This window comes from Gossypium raimondii, chromosome 11 (genome assembly GCF_025698545.1).
Source record: "Gossypium raimondii isolate GPD5lz chromosome 11, ASM2569854v1, whole genome shotgun sequence".
NCBI lineage: Eukaryota > Viridiplantae > Streptophyta > Magnoliopsida > Malvales > Malvaceae > Gossypium > Gossypium raimondii.
In genome coordinates this window covers 15,463,839-15,478,793 of record NC_068575.1, presented here as the reverse complement: position 1 = coordinate 15,478,793, position 14,955 = coordinate 15,463,839, and the positions used below count along the sequence as shown (strand labels likewise).

Sequence of the window (14,955 nt, the reverse complement as noted above, 5' to 3'; positions counted from 1 at the left end):
AATTTCCATTTAAAATTAAAATAATTAGGAGTTTTTTTAGTTTTAGTTTTCTAATTAGATTACGAAAACATTTGAAAAGCCTATATAAAGGCTTGGCTAGCCACCTTGTTAGATACTTCTCAAATATATAAAAAATTTCAGACTTGTTTAAGTGCAGAATTCTCTTTGAGTTTTTCTCCTAGAATTCTCTCTTGGGTTTTCTTTAGAAGTTGTTTTAACAATCTTTTGATTGTGGGAGCCATCTTCAGCCTTCTTCTTGCTATTGATATTCTTTGGAGGGGAGATTAGAGCCGTTTGAAGGGAGTTGTGAGATCTTTCGGGATTTCAAGGCTTCTCAGGACTTACCTTTTAATTTCTTGCTGTCAATTCTTTCTTTATTTCTGCTTGTGTCGAATCTTTATCTAATTTATTTGCTGTTCTTATTGTGTTTCCAGTTTTTTTTCTATCTTAAAGAATCAGCCAAAAATCCCCAATTTCTAGGGTTCTTGCCGATTCATCCTTACTCTTTTGGGGTGAAATTAGATTGCCGAAATTTGGGGAAAACTATCTTGGTGTTCAATTGGGCAGAATCGCAATCTCCTTTAGGGTTTCAAAAAACCTTATTAACACTTATTTCTATTCTCAATTTGATTCTTTGCTGTTTTGGGGATTTTATTTCAAATCTGAAAATTCAAAGTTCTAATCTTTTAATTTTCTGTTTCGTTTCAGATCTGATTGTTTAGGGTGTTCGTAGGAGTTTCCCGTGACTTGGCAACTCGATCTTGGTCCGCGCGCATTCCTATATCAACAGGGCTCTCCTATTGCAGAATCTTAGTAGAAATCATTCGGGGTGTTAGGGTTCTAGTGGTCTCAGGCGTGTTCTCACATGAAAACCGAAACAGGTGTGTACCTAAAAAGTAAAAAATCAGGTTTCGACAAAAGCCGAAAGTGTATTCTATCGATGCCACACGGGTATATGCCTGTCCGTGTGGTTGGCTGTGTGTGAGACACAACCGTGTGGTCGACGAAGGCATGGCTGTACGCAAGACACGGCTGTGTGATGGTGTGAGTATGGCCGTGTGGGACACACGGGCTAGGCCAAGCTGGGTGTGTGGGCCCATATGGGTATGCCACATGAGTGTGTAGGTTTTGGGCCAGACCGTGTGGGCCACACGGGCAAGGCTAATCTAGGCGTGTGGGCCCATAATTTTAAAATTTTTCCTAGGGTCGCACGGGTTGTTCCGATCGACTATGGGCCTACCATAGGGTCGGTAAGGGCTAACCAAACCCTAGATTATGTGATCTGATATTCTGATAGTTTACTCTAAGTAAGACACTATTATGCATGTCTAATTATTCTGTTATATATATCTGATATTTGTATGCGAGCATGTTAAGCATGATATTCCTGTATCTGTAAAATGCTTAGGTCTGAATCTGACTGTATACGTAATTTCTGTATGAATAGCATGACTATTTCTGTTGGGTTACACACTGAGTTTACGAAAACTTACTTCTATATGTCTGTTCAGTTCAGGTAATCCACGGACTTAGGCAGATCTATGTGACAGAGCCTCACGGTGACCACAAGTTTGTAACTGATTAAGATCATGATTTTTATTTATTTAATTAAGGATTATTTTCTAGGAGTTTTGTAATTTATGGACTCTCCGGACGGTTTGATTTTGTTTTGGGATTCAGATTTTTTACTTGACTTTTTATTTGCGGCGGTTGGTTAAAAACATGGTTTTTACTAAAACAATAGTTTTTCGAAAATACGAACGGGTTTATTAAATATAACAATTTCTAAGACTTCCGCTATAAATTATGTTTTGACAATGAGTTCTTAAATAACGTTTTCAGTAATAGTTTTTAACGAATAAAGGTTACAAAGCTTTATCGAAATAACTCTATTTTAAAAAACCCTTCTTTATGACATCTCCATATTCGGCCATAACGCCTAGGCCAGGTTTGGGGTGTTACAACGGGTAAAGAAGACTTCACTTAATGAAAAAATAAACAAAGAGTACAAGATGGAGAAAATAATTTAAATGAGCAAAAGCCAAAACCCGAATATAAAGCTCTCTCGATAACTCTCCCTAAAACTCTTTATCAAATTTCACGTAAGAGATATTCTGTTAACTCTCTAAACAAGGTTACAAAGACCTTTAAATAGGCTAATATTAAAGTCCTAATATGACTAAAATATTTCTAAACTAATCATAGTTTAAGTGGGAAAAGATAGCAGAGTTTAACTGGGGAAAAAACTCGGTATTTGTGGGAACATGTCATCACGTCGAGAATCACCTCATCGTTATGCCATCTTTGCTTTGTTGTTTCAACGTTGTCGCGTCGTCCCGACGATCCTCGTCGTGACGTCAGGCCTGGGTCTTCTTGAGTTGCTTGACGTTTGTCTTTCTAAGTGCCTGTAAAGAGTTTGATAAATGCGAGATACACCCCCACATTAATTATTTTCTGTTCTTTTAGATTATTTCTCTCTTTAATTTTTTTATTTTTTTTTATTTTTCTTTTCATCTATAATGTATGGCAATACTAGCAATCTTCAAAATTCACCCTCCTAATGTCGAGACATTGGCGATTAATTTTGTTTTCGAACTTTATTTTCTGCTTGCTCAACTTGACAAGACCAAAAAAGTTCTTTCATTTATCAAAACCAGCGTTTTCAAAATTGGATTGGTCAATTGGATCGTTGGCTCGGGAACCAACTAGGGTATTGGTCTAGAGATAAGGTTGAATCGATTAACCCTTAAACCAATACAAGCTGGTTGAACCAAACTAAAAACATTGGTTGAACCGATTGAACTTGTTTCCTTTATTTTTTTATATTTTTATATTTTATACTTTTATGAGTTTTAACAATTTATTTGATTGAATCAGGCAAATTGATCAAACCGGGAACTGGTGGTCAGACCAGTTCGACTAGCGATTGGTTTTGAAAACCTTGATCCAAACCATGAAGTCCTAAATGCTCACACTTGCAAAACAAGCCCAAGATTAACGGATGAAGAAAGAAAAAATATAAAGTAAAAATATATAATTTTTTTTTATCTTTTTTGTCACATGACAATTTTAATTAGTTATCTTTTTTTTTTAAAATAGACTTAACGGTTTGACTAGCGATTTAATTAATAGAGGTACTAGCTTGAGACAAAAAAAAAAGTAGTTTAGCACTTGTGACTAAAAAAATTGTTTAGGTACCAAAATGGGAAAAATGACATAACTTAGATACCAATACTTTTTTTTATCATTGCTCGAGTTTTCTTGGGTAAAGGGCGTTATAGGTTCGGTGTTTTCTATCATGCTCCACTAAGGTGGATATGAATAACATCAAAGATTGTTTAGGTTTGATTAATTGAACAATTCGGGGTGGGTGCTTGGGTTGTGATGCGGTCGTTGAAAGCACCAAAAATATCCTATCCCTAATAAATAATGAAAAAAAATAGTAAAAGGGAAGCAGGGTCAAATCCTCAGGGACTGGACTTGCAAAATATCTTGTTCCGTGAAATCCTAGGCAGAATCTTGCCCAAGAAAACTTGCGTGCCTGAAAAAAATAAAATAAAAAAATAACAGAATTAAATGTTTGGATTTGAAAACGAAAAATAAAATAAAAACAAATTTAAGAATATTGAATCGAAAATTAGAAAAATTAAAAATAGAATTGAGAGAAAGGAAATTCTTATGGGAGATTCCAACCTCCAGTTGTCTCGTTCCGCCTTGGGTTCAATCCTCGACTTTTAGATGATCCTCCCTAACCGAATAAGCCAGTTATAGTGGAAGAGGATGCCTACGACCACCAGCTCCAATGGCTTAGACTTACGATGTGGTGGAACCTGAATCTAGCCACCAATCGCTTCTGTGGGATTGTCTTATGCTAGATCAACGCTTCTCAATGGCGAATCCCAAGCCATTTTGTCTCTTGGGCTCGCCAACTTCTGACGCAGTAAGCTAACGAACCGACTGTGCAACCTTCCCAAAACATACAAAGCGGTCGCCTTTACATACATTGAAAAGCTTACTTCTTTAGAGACATGGACGGAAGCGTCAGCCCCGTAGTGCGGAGAAACGATGAATACTCAGCAAAGAGGCTAAGTACGGATTCTAAGCCTCATGAACCCTTTTAGGGATTTTTGACAACCTTCGGCTAAATGGGTTTAGTGGCTCACGGTTGTGGTAGAAAAGAAAATAAATAAATAAAAATAAAGATTTTATTAAAAAGAAATATGAGAAGAACAAAAGCCTAAACTTTTGGGGAGAGAGTGTTTTCAGAAAAAAATATATGGGATCCCCTTTTGAGTCACTTCACCCCTATTTATATTGCTAGGGGAGATAGTCTAATCCTACTTAAATTCCTAAAAGATAAATACATTTAATTGAAGATAAATAAAGATAAAATAAAATCCTAAAAATAATCCTTAATAATTATCTCAATATTAATTATCCTAATATAATTAAAATAGAGTTTAATAGAATAAAATCTCTTCTTTTTGCATTTCAACCCTTGTGTCCTCCATGCTTGCACTTTTGGCACCAACTTTTCCTTATGTCGCATGTTGGCTCATTTTATCTCTAAATTCACGCTTTTGGCCATTAATTTTATTTTTACCTCAAATTTAGTCCCTATGAGATAAAAGATCATAAATAGCTCAAATTAGCAGGATCTACTCAGAATAAATACATAATTAATACATAAAAATACGTTATTCTAGAGTGTTATGAGGTTGTCATTCACACTCGCTTTGAAAGGTAATTGACCTAAATTAGAAAAAAAGAAAGAGAACTTAATTGTTTGTTGTGCGAATTATGTTTCAATCTCATGCTTGTTAATTAACGATGAATTGAGAATATTGGTTCGGTACTACATACTCGATTGAAATTGTAAAGTTTAGGGACCTGGTGACTTTTGAAGCGTGTTGAATTTTGGATGTATTCTCTTTATTCTTTTAATGTATTTTATACATTGCATAATGGAGGAAAAGTTAGTTCATATGAACATGAAGGTCCATTAGTCTCGATTACTATAGGCTCTTGAGACCTACAAAAATAAATTTACTCAAATAAACAAAACTTTACAGTTAATAGCGAATTGGGTCGAATCCACAAAGATCGATAGTAATTTTATTTCCTTCAACTAAAGCAAATAAAATATAAAGGGTTTTGTTTTTAAAGGAAACTTAAATATTAAAATTAATATTTGAAGAAAACTTAATTAAAACTAACAAAGAAAAAATAATTAAAATCAGGAAAATTAATAAGATGAAACTCTGGTCAAAGCAAATTCTCCATTTGATTCTAGGGTTTGATCATTAATGCAAAGATAGATTTCAATGCTCTTTAATAAATTGGTTTTAATTGTTGGCAATTGCTTAGTAACCTAATCACTTCTTACCTTTTCGATAATTAAGACAATCACTATTAATTACTTTCTTTATTGACAAATAACCCTATAATGATTTCTTAGGATTTAACCTATCAATTGTACTAAGAACGAAAGAGACTCAATTCTAACCAACAAACACACAATTAAAGTTTATTTAAGTTAGATCACATGCTTATACTACACAAATAATCATGCAATCGTTACAAATATTAGAAATCAGTTGATCGACTAATTATCTAATTGACAATGCAATTGTTCTAAGCTATCAAATACCAATTAAATATTTAACAAACCTGAACAATTGTAGTTCAAATAGAAGACATGCAAATATTAAAGAGTAAGGAAAGATTAAAGCAATTTGATCTCAAAGTTTAGAAAGGGGAGTTTAGCTATACATAAAATCAAAAGAACAAAAATAAACTGGAAGTAGCTATTAAATTTCAAAAAGTCAAAAGTTGTAACTCCCTCTAAAAATAGTGTATTTATAATAGCTTTTAAACCTAAATTAGGGTACAAAAACCTGATTTATGTGCGTAAAACCCATAAAAGACCAAAAGGCCCTTAATTCTTCGTCAAAACGTGAAATTTTGAGTCAAAACGAGTTGATTGGCGTAGGGCGTGTGGGGCACAACATAGAGGCGCCACTACTCGCATGTTAAGGCATCGGGTTGTTGTGTCGAGGCTCCAAACTTCTTATTTTTAGCTACAATTCACCCTGATTTCTCGTCTAAACTTCTGATGGACTTCAAACCCAAGCCTCAAGCTTCTGTAGACTTATTTCAAGTTAAAAACACTTCATCAAAATTTAATTACTTAAAAGTACATAAAACAAAGGAAATTCATTGAAAAGATAAATAAATGCAAATGAGACCCAAAACATGCAATTGAAACTAATATGCAATAATTCAAATTATAAACTTGAATCATAACTCCAAGATTCATGCGATTCTGCTTCTTGTTTTTCATTCGCGTGTGTCTGCCTTTATTCTTTGAATAATTGGGCAGTTTGTGAGTAATGGTGTGAGTCCCTGGTAATAATCGTTTTTTCTTATTAACTGTGGGTTGCTTCTTTTTGCACTGAACGATGTGCGGTGGATGCGGATTGATGCGAAGAATGTCTCGTCAGAGTCAGATTGTGGATTCCATGTTTCAAGAAAGTTAAGATATCAAGAAAGCAGTGATATTTTGACCTTTTCTTCTAAATTTCTTTGAATTTTCATGATAATTGCCGCTGTTTTTCAATTGTTTTGGTACCGACGTGCATGGTGGTGTCTCATAAAATACGTGCATGGGTTTTTGCAGTCGGATCCACAGTGCTTAATGGCAAAAAAAAAGCTGTTTTCTTGACTTGTCCAAGCTTCTTGCTGAAGGAATAAGGCTTTCTTGGTGTTTTTGAGGACTTTTACTTCGTTCCTTACGCATGCATGGTTATCTGTCTGATCAAAATACGTCAAGCTCTTTTTTTTGTGTTTTTTGTTTTTTTTCTTCCTCCTCTTCTCGAAGGGGACGATAAAATCCATAACTGGTTTTGTTAAGTTTCTTTCTTTCTTGTTTCTAGGGGTTTTGCTCTTTCATTATTATCGTGTTTTTTCGTTTCGTTTGTTTTGGATATATTTTTTTACTTTCTTTCTTTTTACTGATCTTGTTCGCTATTGTTTTTCAACGTTATTTGCTTTACTCTCGCTTCAGTTCTGTTTTTCTCATAAGTTCCCAGGTGTCTTTGTCCATGTATGTTTAGCTTATTCTTTTTTCTGTCCTTGGTGATATTTCGATCGAACTGTAAAGGTGGTGGGTCTTTGAGTTTCTTGTTTTTCGTGACTGGTTACTACTTTTATTTTTGGTCATTGTTGTTGGTTGTGGTTTCTCCTGGTTTTCTTGGTATATAGGTTACGGTTGGGCGGAGGAGTGCGTGTGGAAGTGCGGTGAGTTTTTTTTTTGGGGGTTTGATCCATTATGGCGGACGATATCAATGCATTGTTAAAAAACCTGAAGTTCTCGGAGGAAGAATCAGTCAGGGTTATAAGTTCTAATATCGTAACCAATTATCAAGGGTTTGAAGCTTGGGCAGTTGGTAAAATAATGGCGATAGAAAAACCAAATAGGGAGGCTATGTATAGAGTGTTAAGATCTCTATGGTTTACAAAATATGATGTAAATTTCGTGGCTCTAAACGAAGAAGTAATATTGGTCAAGTTCGGATGCGTGGAAGATAGAAATAGAATCCTTAATATGATGCCCTGGTTGTTCGACAATTGTCTTTTTGCCATGCTCCCATTTGTAAAGGACAAAGAATTAGAAACCTACGAGTTCAACATCTCTCCTTTTTGGCTGCGAATTTACAACATTCCATTAGAATATATGGATCGACAAATTGCCATGGATGTTGGCAAAGCTATAAGAGAATTGGTGGCCATTGGAAAGACAGGAATGGAGGGTGGACTGAGTTTATGAGATTAAAAGTTAAGATAAATGTTTCAAATCCACTACGAAGAGTGGTGAGGTTATTGGGCAGGAATGGGGTTGAAATGGTCTGTGCTATAAAATACGAAAGATTACCGGAGTTTTGCTATTAGTGTGGAATCGTTGGACACACTACACAAAAGTGTAAGAAAAATGAGGAAGTTTCTGACTCAAACAACCTAGGTCTCCAATACGGCAACTGGTTAAGGGCCCTTCCTATGAATCCAAATCAAAACAGAGGAATATGGAGAAACGGTATTGAGATGGTATCAACTCAAAGTATAGCAAATGATACTAATGAGGAAAGCAAATCGGATACGAGGGAAGAAGATGGAAAAAGTGAACAAAAAGGAAAGGGAAAAGAGTACGTTGAAGACTCGATGTCAAACTCTCCCATGGAAAAAAGACGCACCAAATCGGCATGTGACGGACTTGGCCGTTTCAAATGTAAAAGAAAGAGACAAAGGGGGCATAAATGGAGATAATACGGATGAGAGACCATCAAATATTGTTCGTAGAAGATTGGTGAACAACATATCACCTTGTAAGGCGGTGGCTGGCGACCAGCCCGCCAGGAGCAATGAGACTGTTTAGCTGGAACTGTCGAGAGCTTGGGAACCTTTCGACAGTTCGTGAACTTAAGCAACTTCTCGTGCAAACAAACCGGATGTGGTTTTCCTATGTGAAACTAAGCTCAATACTAACAGTTTCAATCGTATTCGTGATATTTGTAGGATGTCGGGATGTCTGGCGGTAAATTCAAACGGGCGAAGTGGAGGTTTGGCCATGCTGTGGAGAGATGGGATTGAGGTGATCATTCAAAGTTACTCTAATATGCATATTGACTCGATGGTCCAAATGGAAAATAAGAATTATGTTCGATTTACGGGTTTATATGGTCAAGCTGATCCGAACCATAGGAATCTGTCCTGGGATATGCTTAGAAGAACTGGTAGAACGGTGAAGGAAGACTAGATCGTGGGAGGGGACTTTAATGCAATTTTGGATGATGATGAGAAGGAGGGGGGTAGGAGAAAACCGAGGGTTCTTATGGAGGACTGTAGAAATGTTCTTGAGGAGCTGGCCTTGGTGGACATAAAAACTTCGAGGGGCTGGTTCACTTGGATTAACAATAGAGAAGGGGACGCCATGGTCAAAGAAAGACTGGACCGGTTCGTTTTTTCCTCTACGGCTTGCAGCGCTTATCCGTATATTGATACCAATGTTATCCGCCAAACTAGTTCAGACCATGAGGCGATTATGCTCGATACTTTGGGTAAAAAGCCGAAGGAAAAGCAGGACGATCCGAGGCTCTTTTTTAGATTCGAAGCTTGCTGGGCGAGGGATGAGAAAGCCAAGAAAATCATAAAAGATAGCTGGTGAAACTGTAGCGATAGCATTTTGTAGAAGATGAATTGTATCCGTGATTCTTTGGGGCCTTGGCAATTTAATAAATTTAATTAGAGAAAACATCAAATCAATAAGTTGTCGAAGAAGCTTGATGACTTCATTGATGCTCCGAATGCACAAGTCAATCTCAACAGAATTAAGGAGACCCGTCTTAAATTGAAGAAGCTTTATGAGGAAGATGAGATTTACTGGGCGCAAAGATCTAGAATTAGATGGCTAAAAGAGGGTGACAGGAACACAAAATTTTGGGTTTTTTTACTAAATTATTATAAAAAAATAAAAAATAATTAAAATATTATAATTTTTTTATTTACCAAAATATTATAATTTTTTTATTTACAAAAATATACCAAAAAAATAAAAAACAAAAAAAATCTGTACCGATTTATTAACACCCTGGTCGTACCAAGGTGATTGGCGGCACCAAAGTTGCCAAAGTGATTGGCGGCACCAAAGGTGCCAAAGACATTGGAGACACCAATGGTGCCATACTGATTGGCGGCACTACTCGTGTTATAAACGCGAGCCCTGTCCAGCTGAAGGGAGAAAAATAAGAAAAATAAGAAGAAGAAGAAGAGGTGCTGCGGAAAAAAAAGAGAAAGAGAAGAGAAAAAGAAGGTATTTTTTAAAAAATAATTGATTATATTGTTGTTATTGTTTTGTATATTTTGTATTATTTTTTGTTTTACTTTAGTTATTAAGATTAATAAAATTGATAGTTTTAGTTATTATTATTATTATTATTATTATTATTATTATTATTATTATTATTATTATTAAGGTATTAAGATGTTACTTAGTAGTATTATTGTTAGTAAAAACTAGTATTATTATTATGGTTAGTTATTATTTTATTTACCAAAATAAACTAGTTAGTAAAAACTAGTATTATTATTACGGTTAGCTATTATTTTAGTAAAACCCTAATTAATAATTTTAGTGTGTATTATTTTGAGTATAAAATTATTAATATTATTATTGTGTTAGTTATTAGGATTAGTGGTTAAACGGTTTTAATGTACAAAATTGCATATTGAAACATTAAATTTTTTTAAGTAATTTATTTACCGTTCGAGATTTTTTATGAGATTTTGTTTATTTTTTGACAGATTAAATATTGAAGATGGATGCTAAGTTTTTTGTATGCGTTTATTTCGATGGAGTCATCTTGACAATAAGTGTTGGATGTGTATTTGAATGTCGACAACAAATAGCAATGAGATTTAATAGAAATGTCTCGTTCGATGAAATGAAGGCAATGATTAATGCAAAAATTCTTAGACGTTGTGGGAGAAGGATATCAAAAATTTTCCTGTTTCGACAAATCCGGTCAAATTCGTCGAAATGAAACGTGTAGAGGACGAAGACTTGGAGACAATGGTCGATCTTTACTGTGGGAATGAGAGTGACAAGAATGCACCGATTCACTTATTTGCTGAGTTAGCTGGTATGGAGCAAAATGAAGATGTCAATGCATCTGATGAAGAACATGGAGCTCAAGAACCGTGGATGGTGGCTCCAATATCATACGTTGATAGTGAATCGACTATGGGTGAGATCGGTATCGACCTGAATGTTACACCCGATGTTGATATGGTTAATGGTGAAGAAGAAGGTGGTGGCGATCATTGGGATGAAGAGGTCGATAGTGACGGTGATCCCGATGTAGACGATGTACCTGATGATATTGACGATAAAGGTATTAACGCTTCTTTGGTCGGGGAGCAGATGCGGCGTATTTTGATACACAATAATCCTGGGCCACACATGTCGCTCATAGACCCCGACACATCGTATGTAGCTGAGTTCCCGAAATACCCTGAAATAGTTCATCCCGCGGGCTGGCCGTAACATCTGATGATGAGGAGTTATTCATAGGCCAGGGATTCAGCTGTAAAGAAGAGTGCGTATATGCCATTAAACGGTACAACATGAATATATCGGTGGATTATAAAGTCTCCGTGTCTACTCTGACAATATATGTTGGGGAGTGTTGAAGGCGCGGAATCTTGCAATTGGCGGTATCTGTTGCATTCATTAGAAGTTCTCAGATGTGGGAGATACGAAAACTTGTTGGTCCTCATACATGCACATCAACACGTATGACAGAAGATCATGAAAAACTTGATTCGAAAACTATTTGTATGTGTATCATGCCAATGGTGAAGGACATGCCGACCATTAAAGTTTCGGTACTGATTGCCGAAATGCAAGCACGATTCCAGTATCGAGTTTCATATCGAAAGGCATGGATAGCTAAACAGATGGTGATGAAGCAACTGTATGGGGATTCCAATTCATCGTATAACGAGCTTCAAGGTTGGATAGCTGCTATGAGGGAGTACATACCGGGGACTTTGATTGAGTTGAAGACAATGCCATATTACGGCCAAGACGACCAGTTACAGCCGGCAAAAAGGATTTTCCATCAGATATTCTGGACGTTCGATCAATGTGTGCGGGCATTTCCCTACTGCAAGCCACTTGTGCAGGTGGATGGGACCTGGCTGTATGGAAAATATACACAGATCCTACTTATTACGGTTGCTCAAGACGATAACAGAAATGTGCTCCCGATAGCATTTGCTATTGTAGATAAAGAGAACATAGAGTCTTGGGAATTCTTCTTCACAAATTTGCGGAGGTATGTTATTAGGAACGATAACATTTGCATCATCTCCGATAGAGGGAAGGGTTTAATTGCAGCTATTAGGCATTCCGGTGTGCCGTGGAGATCCGTTTACTGTATCCGTCACATTGCGGCTAACTTCCACAAGGATTATAAGAATGCTAACGGGAAGAGACAAGTCGTGGCAATGGGTAAATGATAACCTTATATTTTCAATATAAGTTGTAATGTTTGATGTTATCGACTTACTAGAACTTATTTTTCCTTAATACGTATGCAGCGTATGAGTTAGAGCCACATATTTTCCGGCAAAGAATGATCCGACTTGAGAGTGACATGGAGGGGCAGACAAACACATCTTTCTGACAATGGTTGGGCACAATGGAGCCGTGGCAGTGGGCTCAAAGTTTTGACGAGAGATTTTGTTATGGCTAAATGACCACAAACTTAGTCGAGGGGATCAACGCTGTCTTGTTGAAAACACATCATCTTCCGATTGCATCGATAATTTCTGTTACTTTCTACAGGTAGGCTACTTTGATGCCAAGAATGGGTCAGCAGCAAGTCGACCAAATTATTAAAATTATATCGAAAATAGAGGCATTCATAATTGGATTCAGCTTTAATATAATGAAAAAATAGAATAATTAAATTTATACAAAAAATTTCAAAAGTAAGCAAATATTCAATTAGAAATATTAAATTTATACAAAAAGTGTATTAAACCCCTAAAATTGATGGGTCGATGGTGTTGTCCTAGGGGTATACCTATTCGAAAGTTGACAATCACGTTCTGGGCGACGACCAACATCATCATTCGGCACAGGTGGGGGTGTGGCAAACATAGAAGAAAAATCTTGTGGCTCGTTCGCCGCCGACGAACTTGAACCGGAATGAGTCCCATGATGCTGCGGATACGGGTCAGACGGGCTGGGCATACCGTTCTGCGGCGGGTAGGATCCAAACAGTTCAAACTCGTAGGCGTATTCGCTCCCTGCGAAGCTCAAAAAATAGTCACCGCTCGTCAAATCCAGACGATAGCCATGTGAATCCACATTTGACTGTGATTGTTCGGGATTTGGATGGGGCTCCTGCTCGGGCTCTGCTGGTTACGGAGGATAATATGCCATCGGATCCGAATCCATCGGGCTCGTTGCGTCCGATCCCCCAAGTTGCTGCACGTGCAGGGGGATTACAGTCAACTGGCTTTTAAGTATATATAGCTTCCCGCAACTATAGTACCATTGTATATACTCTGATGATGGTTGCGGGTCGGTAGCCATAACCATCTAAGGTATTCGACGCAATCGATCGTTCCACAGTGCCACAAATTTCTGGTGCTTAATTCCCCAATCCATTTGAAATCTTCCTCTCTTAGTCATGCCATGAACTACCCCCACCTGGCACGGCGAAAACGGGATAGGTTGGATGCAACCAAACTATCGTAGCACCCGATCTCCGTGATACCACTCGACTACGTTGAAATTGATAATTGATGCGCTAGTGCACCATATGTGGGAATCAACGTATGCAGACGAGGGTACAACATTTGCAATTTCTGGCTTACGGTATGGCATCCATATAAACTGCATGATTAATAACATTGTAACGAGTTAGAGTCATAACCTGTGAGTAAGATATAGAAATAAAATAGATGTCATGAATATTAGAATAACAACTTACCTCTTCCCGGGCATGCTGTTCAATCGTGATACGATATATCGGGACAGTATACGACTTTTCGATACCTGGACGAACACTCCACCTATAAAAAAAATATAGGTTTTAGGCAATATATTATGACTACAAATAATGACAATTTATATTTTATCACCTCTTCAGCAGTGGATACACATACGGTTGGTGACTAACGGATGCCAAAAACGGCAGCCGATAGAGCACCCAAGACTGCAGCAGTATGAGGCATCCACCCATGTCTACAACATCAGGGTTTGTCGCCCGACAAAGCTCCCGATACAACATTACTAGAACGGCAGAGCCCCAGCTATACGAGCTAGCAGTGGACAAATCAGCTAACAATGGCAAGTACATCAAATGCACATTGTCGCCGTTTGCATCAGGCATGAGTAGTCCCCCTACGATATGCATGATGTACGCTCGAGCAGCGCACATCAACTCACCTTCAGTGGCAGTCGTTGATAATTGTCCAATTTTGGCTTTCAGCCATGTAAATTTTATGCCAAAAAAATATGACTCACCCTCCTCTGGCGAGTCTCCTAGGAGCTGATAACAAAGTGCAGCCGGATCGGTAAATGAAGATACTCCCGTTACGGGACTCCCGTCAATTGGGAGCCCAAGCTGCAATGCAACATCCTCCAAGGTCACTGTGCACTCCTCGCACGAAAAGGTCTCCGGGCGCCACCGCTCCACTAGCGCAGATAATAAATCAAAGCGCAAGTCGGAGGACCGAATCAATGCTACTGACCCAAATCCGGCTAGCTCCAAGTACGGCATCAATCGTGCATCCGGAGCTTTCTTTAAAACACTCACACGGCCCCTTAATAATTGGAACGAGTCCTGATAGTGTTAAATTACAGAAAAAATATTACGATAACATGATTTATTTGTATATACTGCGTATATCCTTTTTAAATAAATAGAACTCGTGATTAACAAATAATAAATCATACCGCGTTATTAACCGCATCAGATATGTGTCTATCGGTCCCAATCAATCGAGCCATTGCAATGCCTGCAAGTTGAAAAAAAAGTTAGTAAAAAAATCTTACTTCGGCCATTTATTCGTATTTTTTTCTCCGCATTTTATTCCTTTAAAAAATATCATAATTTCTAATTTTATAATTTTACATTATTTTAGTGCATAATGTTTAAAATTTATTAATTTAGTGTGTTATTTAAATTAATTTGGTGTAAGAAAATAACCCTTATCCCTGCCCTTTGCTTGTATTATTTTCCCGATTTTTATTACTTTCAATAAAAATATATTATTTTCCTATTTTATTATTTTATATTATTTCAGTGCATTTTGTTTGAAATATTTTATATTAATTATTTATGAATTTTAAAAAGTTAGTAATACACTCTTACTTCCGCCATT

The 14,955-nt window shown here is 36.9% G+C and overlaps 1 protein-coding gene across 1 annotated transcript; it reads right to left on the bottom strand.

The window, feature by feature from the left end:
* Positions 1-13,315: 13,315 nt before the first annotated feature.
* On the bottom strand, positions 13,316-14,581 carry LOC105801203 (protein MAINTENANCE OF MERISTEMS-like). Its single transcript, XM_012632536.1, has 4 exons — positions 14,528-14,581; positions 13,735-14,414; positions 13,560-13,641; positions 13,316-13,462 (listed from the first exon to the last, which is right to left on the bottom strand). Exons 1-4 carry the CDS (start codon positions 14,579-14,581, stop codon positions 13,316-13,318), a joined length of 963 nt encoding a protein of 320 aa, XP_012487990.1.
* Between the last annotated feature and the right edge of the window lie 374 nt (positions 14,582-14,955).

Excerpts from the sequence above, each read along its gene's own strand:
- LOC105801203 (XM_012632536.1), bottom strand. The coding sequence starts at position 14,581 with ATGGCTCGATTGATTGGGACCGATAGACACATATCTGATGCGGTTAAT. Across the intron at positions 14,415-14,527 it reads CTGATGCGGTTAATAACGCG|GACTCGTTCCAATTATTAAG; the intron begins GTATGATTTATT and ends TAACACTATCAG. Across the intron at positions 13,642-13,734 it reads GCATCCGTTAGTCACCAACC|GTGGAGTGTTCGTCCAGGTA; the intron begins GTATGTGTATCC and ends TTTTTTTTATAG.